We start from the raw sequence: 13,058 nt of genomic DNA, 5'->3' as shown, positions 1-13,058 counted from the left end.
GTGAGCAGAAGGTTGGATTCTTGTGGAATCTTGGAATCTCAGAGGTGTTTTTTCCTCTCCTCCCACTCAAGACACACAGAGCACAGTCAGTTCCCCACCACATCACACAATGCTGCCTAGAAACAGTGTGCATGATGCCACTGCAGAAACAGCTCATTAAGAGCTTCTTCCCTTTGTTTTAAGATAATACAAACAGCAGAAAATGGGTAAAACAAGCTTGGGTTTGTCTGAAACAAAGCAGACTCAATTTTTCTAGAAAGCCAGCTTCCACATTTTAATTAGTCTTTTGTAAGGCTAGGAAAGCAGCTTGTGCATGGTCTCAAGGTGACCAGAGAACACATGGAAAGAGGCCTGAGGAGCTGCACCTGCATGGCCCACCCTTCCTGGGGCCTTCATGGCAGGGATCTCAGGGAGATCTTGTCCCACCTGGTGTTTTGGCTAACTGGTGCTGCAGGGCAGACTGGGAAGGGGGAGAGGCTGCAGAACTCGGTGGCAGGATGGGAGCAGGGTGAGGAGCAGTGCCTGGGAGGTTGCAGCTCCTGCAGTCTCACACTGAAGCCACTTGTTCTGCCTGGAGAAATGGATTCTTGCCAGACATTCTGCCAGAGGGCTCAGCTCCTTCAGCATCCTGTGCTGCATGCAGGTAAGACCCAGAATGTGTCTGTCATCCCTTAAGGTAAGGTGGAATCCCTGTCATTCTTTATCTTCCTAAAGACCAGGGAACAGACTGTGGGAACCAAACCTGGGGGCCGTTTGCAGTGTGGAGCAGCAGAATGCTTTGCAGCAGAGCTGTGCAGTGAATGTGGTGCTCTCAGTGCTGCCTGCCCTGGGCAGGAGCAGGGAAGAGCTTTCTGGCAAGGCTCAGAGACCCTCAGAGCACATGGTGGGACTCCTGCCTCCTGGGAAGCCCAGCCTGATCCCCATCCCTGTGCAGGAAACTCTGCTACAGATGCAACAAACAGGAAAACAAACTAATGAGGCATTAGGGCTAAACTTAGCTGCAATTAACATTTAATTACTATCCTGAAAACACTTGCAGTATTTTGCCAGGGCCTGGAAAGGTAAACCCAATTAGCTTAATCTTGCGTGGTAGGAACCTTAAACTGGTTCAGATGCCTGATCTCATGGATGGGACCCTGGGAGTAACTGGTGTTTCTGAGGCCTGGAGCTGAGCAGCCCTGTGGGCTGATCATGTACTGCCTGTGTAAAGCTGCAGAGCCTTTCTTAGACCTCTGCTTTGGAGAAGAGTCAGAACTGACACCAGACATTCTGCAGAAGGTGCCAGAGCAAGTTTGTACATGCTTGTGTATATTGGTTTGGCTGCCACAGCTCCCTCCTGGAGGCCATAGGCTGTGTCTAACACTCAGCAGGGTAAACAACCTTTGCATGGCTCTCCAGAGATGCAGGGAAGGTATCCTAGAAAATGATGCTCTCTTGGAGCATACTCTGGGGTGAACACAATGTCTTCTTAGTGTGGGGGAGAAGGAGGAAGAGATCCTTGTGTTTCACACTCTAACCTTGTCAGAACTGTCAGTGTTTCTCCTGCACCCTCCTGTAAATGAAAGGAAGGTGCATGGTGTTCTGAGAACTAAAGAAAGGTCCACCCCAGCAGTCTGGAACTGCTGAAATATTTTAAGATACTAGGTTTGTTGTCTGTCACAGCCCAGGGCTATCATTAGCTGAGCTCTGGATGCTCTTCCAAAGAGGCTGAAAGGGAAAACCCTCCAGGAACTGCAGCAGAACAAACTCCCATCCAACAACAACAGCTCCTGGCGTGCAGCTACAGAGCTCTGTACCCCAGGGCAAGTGCTCCAGCAGTTTGCACTTCCATGTTTGAGTCTGTGCCTCAGCTACAGCTGACCAAATATCTTCATTACAGAGGGAGAGGCTGCAGAGACTAACCAAGAAACCCAGCTGGGAGTTCAGCTTCTCTCTTTATTTAGTTGTAATCACAACTCCAGCTCAGATTAACATGAAGCTGGCAGGAAAATACAGCTCTGAACACAATAACCCACAGGAAGGGCTTATAGGCAGAATATGTCAGAGGAATCCATGCAGCAGTTTTCCAGGTGAACTTCTGCCTGCCTGGGAAAACTGAGGGAACTGTATTCTAGAACAATCTCATGGACAAGCCCATGAAACATCTCTACCTCTGAAACCTGTCACACAGTAATAAATTAAATGGAGAGGGCTGAAGGCAATCTTCCTGCCCTCTGCCATCTGCCCACCTGGTTCTTCTCCTTCTGTAGGAAGAGCAGATAAATCCCACCCATATCTGCTCCTGAACTGTTAGAATTTACAGCCTGGCAGGGCTTTAAGTGCAAGGTGCTGGATGAGCCAGCCCAGCTCTGGAGTGCAGATGCAGGTTCCCTGCAGCTGTCCCTGCTGCCTCTGCTTCACAAGTTTGTGCAGTAGGACTGTAACTTACTCATCCTGATTTAAATTGCTGTCATGTCACACCTCAACACCACCAGTTGATATTTGGCAGTCAGTCTGACTTACAGTGTGGCTGGATTGCACCTCCTCACTCAAACACTGTGTGGAGAAACTGCAAAGTGCTGAGGCTCTGCTCAAAGATGGATGCAGCAAGAATGATCAGGATAAGAGGGAGGCTGAAGTGAGAACCCAGCTCTCATTCCAAGGAGAGCTCAGGCATTTCTCATGTATCCTGAACTGAGATTTGTCAATGCTTCTGTTTCTCTGGCATACTGGCCTCTGGGGAAAAAGGCTTCTCAATTAAATTAAGCCCAACAAATGTGGAGGTAACAGAAGACACATTAGTCTGGATGCCTGCCTCCTGTTTGCTCATCCTGGTGTTTGGATGGGCACAGCACCAGTTGGCTGTTCCCTTATAGAATGATTAAATAATCCAACATCTGGCTCCTTTCTGAGTGTCAATACCTGCACAGGTCCAAGCTAAACCTTCCAAACAGAATGAAATTTGCAGGCTTCAGAGATTCTTAAGTGCAGATTCCAGGGAAATTGATTCTGTGCCTTGAAGGCAGATAAATGGAGTGTCTTGGGGAATTGCTGGCAGCAGGCTGTCTGTGGGGATGACAGGCTCTGTCACTTACTCCTACTGTGTCCTTGTACAGCTCACCACTCAAAATAGCAGCACTAGGCCTGCTCAGCTGGCTGTGAAGTGCTGGACTGAGGCTGGAGGTGCTCTGGGAAGGAATAGCTGACCTTCTCCTCTGGTCAGTGCTGGCTCTGGGGAATGCATGCAGGACGTGTGGTGATGTTAACCCCGCACTTGAAGCCATCCATTCCCTGGCTAAAATTTTCCAAGCAACCTCAGCCACTTCAAGGAAGTGTTTTGTGTTTTACAAAACCCATCTTCACATTAGCTACCGCTTGAATTGTGAGCAGGAAAGATCTTGATTTGTACATAAGCTCCCTGGAGTGCTGAGAAGGCTCCAATAGCTGCAGAGGGATCCACTCCAGCAGAAGCCAGCTCCACCAGAACGCTGCCAGAGCACAGGAGCTGCCAGACACCCAGACCTGGATGGCCTCAGGCAGCTGCAGGCAGCAGATGCTGCTCCCTGGGAGGTGGGGGAACACCTGCCCGGGGGTGCTTGGAGCTGTGAGATGAATTGGACTCTCCTAAGCAGGCTCTCGTTGTGCCTGTCAGGGCACAGTGTATTTATCCAAGCTGCAAACTCGTTTCATCACCTCCCCTGCCAGGGCAAGAGGTAGAGGGATTAACTTGAACTCTGATCATATAATAACAACATGGCAGCTGTAGGCAGCTAATAATCCACTGTGAGGATTAGCAAACTTAAAGTTGTCTAGCTCTGCATAATGGAAAGCTAAGAACAGCAGCTTCCCTGTTCTACCTACTGCATTTGCATTCTCTCCAGTGGAAGCATAGAACATGATGAGACAAGGCTTTCCAGTCTGTTATGAAATGGGATCTAAAGTGTGACTAATGGAGTATTGCTAGCAATTCTACAAGCATCCATTCAGCCCAGAATATGGATTTAAGCTTTACTAAGAGACTGCACCTCAAATGCCTGCTGAAGAGCAGGTCACAGTTTCAGCAGGCTGATGTTAAACTTGTTATTTGAGGCTCTCTGGGAGTAAATGTCCTGAAGTCTGCAGGCACACTGCTCTGCTTACACATGGACAATCCCACTGATCCAGAATCCCTGGTGTAATTCACTGGCAAAAGAGCCCAGTACAAAACACAGAACATGCCAAGGAGCAGAGTTGTCACCTGGTGCTGCTGCTCTCCTCAGGACCCTCCCAGGACATCTGGAGTCCTCGACAGCTGGAGACTTTTCCCCCAAGGCAGTTTTGGCTTGTATCAATTTACTGATGAGTAACCAGAGTAAGCAGCTCTGACACAGCCTGGAAAAGAGAGCTGTGACTCCTCATCCTCCTCCCTGCTCGCTCTGGAGCAGCACCAGCGGTGAGGAAGAGCCCTCTGAGCCGTGGGCTGGCTCCATCAGCACCAGGATGGCTCCCACTCCTCCCATGGCACAGGGAGCACAGGGAATGCTCTGCTGGGGCTTGTACTGCACCACTTTTCTCTTCTGCTCCAGTGGAGAATTCCAGTGGAACACTGGAGTGCACAAAGGATGAAAGCTTCACCACGACATGCCCTGCCAACACTTGGCAGGGCTGTGGGACCTTACTCACTCTTGCACTGCAAACAGGCACTGCCACTCACAATAACATAGGAACAAAATACTCATTTCCCCCAAGAGCTTCTTGCACTGTTTCCTCCCAGTTGTAACTGGTGCTGCTGAGAGTCCATGGGAAAAAACTCTAGTACAGACAAGGTCTCTGCATGCAAATGAATGCTACATAAATAACCCCCATCTTCCCTCAGTTCCTAGGTTGGGTACTCTGTGCACCAGAATTCTCTTCAAAGACCTCCCAGTTCATTCTTTATGCTCTAATTAAGGATCAGTGCCAATTAACTATCTTCAATAGAGGAGCATCTTCCGCTCAGCAGCCAGGAAGTGTCTGAATAAGATCCTGCTGTACAATGTGCACATGAAAAGGGAAGCCCTCCCTTTTTGGAATGGGCTTCCAAGATTAAAAACTCAGTATAGATTACTGGATGCCTACTTTAAAAATCCTGTGTGACAAGATTAAATGACAGCACCCAGGAATGCAGAATGGTTTTTTTACATGTTTCTTGTGGTACTCAAGCATGCTGTTGCACTGCCAAGGCTCTGAGCTAGGTACCACTGTGGCAATTGCAGGTGTGAAAACAGAATGTGATACTTTAAGTGATGTTAAAATACTGATTGCTTTTACTTACAAGGGTGTTGTAGATCAGCAGAAGTGCAATGTCAAATCTGATGATAAATATTGATTGAGATGAAAAATTGCCAATAATTATGCCAGCACCTAAACTGCCCTGGTAGTCCTCACCTATTGCTTTTATTTCCTACAGATATTCACCTGATCCATAAATAACCAGCCAATTTAGACTGCTGCTGAACTGTGTTCTGAGCAAGAGCTGTGCTAATAGTCTGAGCAGGCAAAGGGAGGGGAATGTCATTTCTAAGCCTGGCTGGAGATGAATACATCAGCTCCCCAGCCAGTTACAGGCTAAGTTTAAAAAACACTATTCTAAAGGAAAATTAGATGGTTAAACACTGTGGGGGAAGGGGGGGAAATAGGATAATCCCTTCAAAGCTTTAAATGGAAGATTCTCAAACTTGCTTCAGCTGATGTGAGACATATGAACAGCCTCAGAATTAAGACCCCTGCAAAACTTCAGCCAGACACAACAGCTGCACTGCCTTTTGGGGGAGATGCACTTGAACTGGTTATACACGAAGCAGATGTAAGCCACCCAACCCTGCTAATCACAGCTAAATCTGGGGACCATTCACAGGCTGCTCTGCAGAATGAAGGGGCAGAGCAGGAAGAAAGCAGCCTTGGTGATGAGAAACAGGAACTGTAAAACTGTACTGGAGCATGGGGAAAGCAGCAAATTATTCTAGGAGCAGCAGAATCCACAAAGTCTAGTCAGATGGGATTTACATCAATCACACCTGTCAGGGCACTGATATTTCAATATATAACACAATATATTTGGAACTGTCAAGGAACTCAAGTGCTTTTGGGAAGCACATTGTGCCCAGCTTATTCTTCAAGCACACAAAATTCCAAACAGGATAAATAAATCTCTTAGGTTCAAGGAGAAGCCCCATGGCTGCTCAGCATAGGAGAGGGGGTAACATTTGAATGTTGATAACAGATCTCTGCACGGAGCACAGGATGGGCCTATGCTAAATGCCTTGGGAATTTCTGGAGAAGCTCGCTGCAAACCTGATTGGGCTGAGATTTGAGCTTCAGATAGGAAGAGCTGGAGGGAATGTGGAACAGTAGATTGCAACCAAGTTGCTCCAGGGAGTGTAAGCTTTAACTGCGTGGGGCTCAGCCCTTCTGAACTTACCCGGATCCTCCTCATGGCTGCCACGATCTCCACGCGGCTGTTGGGCCTGGGCACATCCAAGCTCCCGATGTACTGAAAGACACAACACGAGGTGGCTGTGCAGTAATGCACTGGTTCATGTGTGGGCTTCTTCAAAACAGACAGCACTTCTCAGGTATTTAGTCCCTCGGACTCCTTTGACCCAGGACAGGACAGCAATATCTGCTGCAGATAATGTTATCAAGTTGGGGATTTCTGAGGTTGGGTGTGAGGCTCTGACCCCATTTGGGTTCTGGATGTGCTCTGCAGGGCAGTCTCTGCTGCTAACTGAGCCATGATCCCATGTGTCTGAAAATAGGACTGTCTATCCTTTGTTCCTCCTTACTACACCTGTTCAAGACTGAAAGCACCTAAGAGCTGTAAAGCTTCCAGGAAACACCTTTCCTGGAAAAGCCTTGTGATTCTAGCTTAAGTTTTCAGTCTGGACCATGCTACCTCTTGGCACTGCTGTCCCTGCTTGGCTGGACCAGCTCAGATGTCAGCAGAATCCTGGTAAACCCACCCAAATCTGTGTCCTACAACCCTGCTTAGGGGAGCTGCAGCCCTACCCAAAGTGCTTGGGGTTGAGTGTCTGCATTCCAGTGTCTGTGCAGTCCTAGCAGGGTCCCTTACTGGGGTCTGAGACATGGCACATGGCAGGTGCCCATCCCCTCCACCTCTAGCCCTGCACCACAGCTTCAGCTCCTCGAGCTGGCTGCCTGAAAGGAATGGCAGCACCGTCCATGCTCCACAGGTTATCATGGAACACCCACAGGCAGCTTCCTGCTGCTGGATTTCTCCCTCCTGCGCTGCCTGTTCTCTCCCCTGGTGTGCCAAAGCAGAACCTGCTCGTTCCCCCTTTGGCAGCAGGCAGCAGCCGCTGCCTGGTGGCACTGGTGACAGCACACGTGGCACCACGGCTGCACAGGAGTGCCAAGGGGAGGAGGCACAGAGCTGCCAGCTCAGCCCTGGGAATGAGGAAACGTGTGGTGTCCTGGGCAGTCACACTGCGTGGGGAGCAAAGGCTGCTGATGCTGTCGAGTGCTGTGGCTCAGCTCTGAGGGAAGACCTGCACGCCCAGGGCACGTTGGGGAGGACAGGGAGAATGTCACTGAGGGAGAGGCTGATGACAGCATGTGCTGGGAGTGGCCCTGGCACTGCTGGACTTGGTGCTGCTGGGGCCCAGTGGGGTCCATCAGCTCCCTCAGGGTAACACAGCCCATCTCTGCTGTTAGTGTGGGGACTCAGGGTGGTTCACAGAGTTTAGTGACTCCCCCAGGAGCATTTGGTTCATGAACTGTGTCTGGGTTTTAGTGCGTGGTTACAAACTCTTGGTTTTTTGGAAGTTGTTCCCTCGTGGAGAGGAAAAGGAGCAGCTAATCAGGAGGCCCCTGCAAACATTCAGGGTGATATTATATATATGAACAGAGACAAAATAATTCCCCAGAACAGCCCCATAGGTATTGCTGTTACTGACACAGTTCTGGATTTATTTCTCCACTGTACTACTTGCAGGTTGCAATGGGTTTTATCTTGTAAAATGTCTGCTTAAAAGGGCTTTCAGAGATGAGCTCTCCTGGCTCAGTCTTTAGTGCTCTTTCTCCTGCTTTGAAATAAACACCACAAGCAATCTGAAAGGTCATCTGGCTTTGCTGCTGCTTCTGTAAATGCCTTTGCAAAATGGCATTTTTAAGAGCAGTTAAGTTCATCTATAGCCTTTGGTAAACCACAGGAGAACCAAGCTCAGAGCACGAGAGCTTGAGGGCAGCAGGGAGGGGAGCAGCAGAGCCAGGGCTTCCCTCTGGGCTGGTGGGGAGGGCAGAGCTGTACTGCTGGGATCTGGGGCCTCTTTGGTGTGCAGATCTCCTTCCCTGCCTCTCTGCCTGTCAGGACAGTCACTGCTAATCCAGATGAGCTCCTTGCAGCTGGCTGGCCTTTTGTCTGCCAGCAGCAGAGCTGCAGTGGTGAACAGGCCATGCTCCTAATGACAAATTAATTGGGGCAAGAGGACAGCTGGGACTGCTGAGCTAGAGGAGATTCTTTCAAACTCCCTGCTCTGGTTTGGCTGCAGAGTTTTGGGTACCTGTGCTGCCACATGAAACTCATGAAACAGCACACAAAGCTCTGCCCAAACAAGCAGCTCCCAGTACTGACCTCCTGAAGATTACAGGGGGAGGAAGGCAGCTTGGAATGTGGAGATTAGAGAGGCAGTGTGGTCAGTAAGATTGCCTGGCGTGAGACACCTGCAGCCAGCTGCAGCCTTGTCATTGTCAGCGTTGCAGCTGACTGATGTGCCCACAATGAGCAGCATAATTGGAAGAGACAGACTGTAAAGCAGAACTGAGCAAGCATGTAACTAAGGTAATGCAAACCCCATCCCAGACCCACACATCCTAACAGGGTGTTATCCACTCGCCAGCTCTGGATGCCTGGAGCTGTCAATCTGAAAAGCCAGTTTCACTCAGTTAAAGGTACAGTTGCTACCCATCTTTTAAAAATCAAATCAAGCATTTTTCTTCTCCTCAGCACAGTCTGCAGCACAGCAAATGCTAATTTAAATAGGGAAATCACAGATTAAATGTTTTCTTCCCTAAGGAAGATAAATTTTTTAAAATACATGATTAACTGTCTATTCAGATTCATCCTGTATCCTGCTTAAATCTTACAGCTCTTTCAGCAGGAAAACCAAGAGGCACAAAATCCGTATTTCAAAGCTTTATTGGAATGTATATGCCCCTTCTTTCCAGCTCAGGAGACAGCAGGCGTGAATTCCATTTCTAATCTGTGTTAGGCCACCTGCAAAGAGGGGAAGGGAGCCTGTGAGTTGCTCCAGCAAAATGCAATTCTTCTTGTCAGCTGAATTATAAACCCATTCCCCATGCTGTCTACAGAATGCCAATTCCAATGGAGTCACTTTCTGAGAGTGCTGCTGTGCTGCCAGGCTGTTCTTCACGATCGATATGGAATTTCTGACAATATCAGTATTTCTTCCTGATGCCTGAAGGCTGCAGACCTTTGTCCAGCTTTTCATGCAGGGAAGGGGTCAGCTGGAGTAAGGCACTATTATTTGAGCAGCACATAGCAGTCTGCTTGTTTCCAGGGGAATAGGGAGCTGTCACCCCTCCGTGCAGGACGGGACAGGCACTGGATCAGACAGGGATGAGCACCTGGGACAGCATCCACGGCGCTGTCAAGAGGGGTCATTCCAGAGCAGCTCCCAAATGCAGCACGCAAGGCAGCGTCTGAGGATTACACAGCTGCAAAAACACTAGGAAAAGAGCAAGAACCTGTTTGATTGCGCTAATTAAATGTAAGGCTTTCATAACTGATTGCTGCTTTCTTTAGACTCCCTCAGCGTGGCCCAGGGCCACTTCCAGAGCTGAAGAACAACCGTGGCAGGGCTGGGGGGGGGGCACGGCGAGCCCGGCCTCGGCCCTCGGGGCCAGCTCCGGAGCCCAGCCCGCGGGGACCCCGAGCCGCAGAGAGCCGCAGCCCCCTGTGTGCAGCAGCCAAAGTGGGGGAACCTGCCGGGGCTCCGCTGCCAGGGCCCCGAGCGCGGGGCCCGCGGGGCTGGGGCAGGCGGGGCCCGCCGCGCCCCCCGGCCCGGGGGCTGCGGAGGGGAGCGCGCCCGGGGCTCACCTTGGCCTGGAAGTGGATGCCGTGCTGAAAGGCCTCCTCGTTGTGCAGCGGGACGCGGGAGTCGCAGCCATCGTCCACCAGGTTGTACCGGTTCTTCACCGGCATGGCGGCGGGCGGGCGGCCGCCTCAGCCCGCGGCCCCGCCGGGCATCGCGGCCGGCAGCGCCCGCCCCGCCGAGCCCCGGGCGCCGTGAGGGGCTGCGGGCACCCGAGCCCGGCCGCGTTTTGAATGAGCGTCCGCGGGAGCGAGCGGGGCCCCGGCCCCGGCGCGGCGCCATTGGCCCGAAGTTGCCTCATGTGATGCGGGGGGCGGTGGAGCCGCCCGGCCCTGCCCGGCCGCCCCGCCCCGGCCCCGCCGCCGAGCCGCCGCCGCGGCCGGCTGGAGCGCTCGGGATGCTCCGCTGGACGGGAGGGTCATGAGGGGTCTGGAGCATCTCGGTTATGGGGGGACGCTGCGGGAGCTGGGCCTGGTTAGTCTGAGGAGACTGAGAGGGGATCCCATCAATGCTTACAAATATCTCCAATGGCTGTCCTGAAGGAGTGGTCACCTACATTATGTATGTCTCGTGTCAGTGTGACTTGCAGCTCTGGTAGAAATTAGCACACGCCCTCTCTCAGAGTCCAGACGCACAGTCGATGCCCACTGTGTCGCTCGGTACGCTCAGGATTTGTGGCACCCCGTGTGCTCACGGTGTTCTTTCCTCCCAGGCCCAGGTGAGCGGATGCCGCTCTGGGACACCTGGCACACCGGAGCGTGACATTCCCCAGCGGGCACCAGCACAGGGAAGGGATGAGACGTGTACCGCTGTGATGGCAAGGCTCAAGGTTTGTCTTCTGACTCTTATTACAGCCACACTCCATTTACAGGGATGGTCAGAAATGTGAATTGTGTAGAATCCAAAGGGTGGAGGTTTACATGTGCACCCGTGGATCTCATCTGGGTTCCCCCAAATTAATTTTTGAATCTTAAAAGTAACTCCCAGCCATGTGTTTGAATGTTTTTGGACACCACCTTTTATGTGGCTTTTGCATTACCAAGAAAGAAAAGTTTGACCATGGACAGACAGTGCACAGTTCCCAGTATCCATCTCAGGAGCATGATCACCCTGAGCTTCTTGGCATTTCTGAGTACTTGTAAGTCAGTGGGAGATGGGCAAGAGCCAAGAATCCAGAAACTTATAATTAAGAGAGGGAGAAAAAGCCCAAGGAATTAATATTGGTTCACAGACTATGACCCTACATGCTCAAGTATTTTGAGGTATTAGCAGCTCTTTCTGGGGAGGGTTCTGTGGTCAGCCTTCTGTCTTTGTGAAGTTTTTCTGTTTCCAGACAGATATCTTTTCTTCCAATCTATAGCACTGCATTGCCTTCTCATTTAAATATTCACAAGTTTATGCTAATCCCACTTTTATACAGCATAACTCAATATGGGTTTTGTCAGTTGGTTTCTGTCCAAGATGCTCCTCTAGATACACATCTTGCCTGCAGATGCATCGGTTCCGTTCTTTGTTGGTGATTTTTTTTTTTGTGGTCTGTGCTAATGTTTAGTGTGTACTTAGAACATTTCATGGCACTTTTCTTGTACATATCTTGACCAAAAAAAATATCTGTTGACCGGAGTGAATAACCTTGGTTTTGTGTGCAAATGTCCTTGGACTGATTGAGCAACATTCAGGTCTTTGGTTCTCCTAAGCCCAAGGAGGAGGAGATGCCACCCAGTCAGGCTATGCTCATGCTTCCTTTGATGCTAACGCCAGCAAAGCTCAACTCATATGGGGAAAAACCTAACACAGCCACTGGTGAGTCTCTACATTGATTCTGCAATACTGCATTTCAGCTGAGGCATGCAGGAACCTGCCATCGTGCTGAGCTGCTCAAAGCTTCTCCTCATTACCCTCCCATTGCCACAAGAGCATTCCTATGTATGTGGGAGCATATGGACTTCACTTGGGATAGTTAAATTTTTAAATCTGATAGAAAGAACAGGTTGAAATAACGAGAATGGTCTTTTTAATTCTATTCTGGTGCTTTCCAGTATCCCGCAGATTATAAAATCCTTTGGGTAGGAGGAAAGAAATATCTCATGGGAATCCTGAGAAAAAGAAAGCAACTGTTATTTAATAAAGCTTGCAGTGCCAGTTTCTGTTAGATCACAATTGAATGGAGGTGTTTAATACTCCCTGTTCATGAACTTCTGTGAACTTTTCATAGGGCTTAAATCTCCTGAGGTTAATGGTTTGGATCTGTGTTCGAGAATTGAGTTTGAAGGCTGCTAAACTTAAAAAGCCATTAATTTTCTAGTTTGTTTGTTAGGCAAAGAAAATTCCTTGACTCCACTGGAAGCAAGAAAGCTGTATGCCTTTTCTTCTGGACAATGAAACTGGGCAAATATGTGGAATGAAGCATTTACACAGGACATCGTCACGGATTTAGTATAAACAAACCCTGAGTAGCATTGAACAGTTGGCCAAACCTCATGGTGGGTGTCTGCATCACATGAAGGTACTGAGAGAGTTATTCCTTTGATGTGCAAAGCACTCACAGAAAGTCCTGATTCTCTGAACACAGTAGGAGTGAAGCCCCAAGACAGCTTCTTGGCTCGGAGCTGCAAGTGTTTTTGCAGGGACCAGGTTTGTATCAGCTCGCTTTCTCGGGCACAGGCTCCCAAGATTTCCTTCCTTCTCTTTCTCTCACATGGGTGCACATTCCTGCCTGCCCCAGACTCTGCATGGAAGTCCCTCTTCTTACATAGCTTCATCTTTTGAAGAGACCCTGAATGTGGTGTAAATGGGGGGTGGGTGTTACATGCAGGGTGTGCTTTAATCGCCTCCTTGGTTGGTTTGTAGGGAAGGGAGCTTTTCTCCTGTCTGATCCTGTCAGATTTTTCCAAACCCACCTTCATAGATAAAGGAGGAGACCTGGTCTTGACACCATGGAATTTTCCTCCTTTCTGCTAACCCTTATTTCTGCACAGCAGAGTTGCG

General features: G+C 49.8%; 1 protein-coding gene across 2 annotated transcripts in view; it reads right to left on the bottom strand.

The window, feature by feature from the left end:
* Positions 1-10,282, bottom strand: part of LOC121337109 (carboxyl-terminal PDZ ligand of neuronal nitric oxide synthase protein-like) — a 28,661-nt gene extending 18,379 nt beyond the window's left edge. For both annotated transcript variants that reach the window (XM_041406956.1, XM_041406957.1), the window contains exons 1-2: positions 10,076-10,282; positions 6,419-6,490 (exon numbers count right to left, since the gene is read on the bottom strand). In XM_041406956.1, the coding sequence (XP_041262890.1) occupies positions 6,419-6,490; positions 10,076-10,180 (177 nt within the window). In that variant the 5' untranslated portion in view covers positions 10,181-10,282. The remainder of the gene's footprint in view (positions 1-6,418; positions 6,491-10,075) is intronic.
* Positions 10,283-13,058: the final 2,776 nt, after the last annotated feature.

The sequence above is a fragment of the Onychostruthus taczanowskii genome, unplaced genomic scaffold (genome assembly GCF_017590055.1).
Source record: "Onychostruthus taczanowskii isolate IOZ18803 unplaced genomic scaffold, ASM1759005v1 scaffold25, whole genome shotgun sequence".
In the NCBI taxonomy this organism is placed as follows: domain Eukaryota; kingdom Metazoa; phylum Chordata; class Aves; order Passeriformes; family Passeridae; genus Onychostruthus; species Onychostruthus taczanowskii.
Note: the sequence above shows the minus strand (reverse complement) of the source record. Positions and strands in the feature narration are given on the sequence as shown.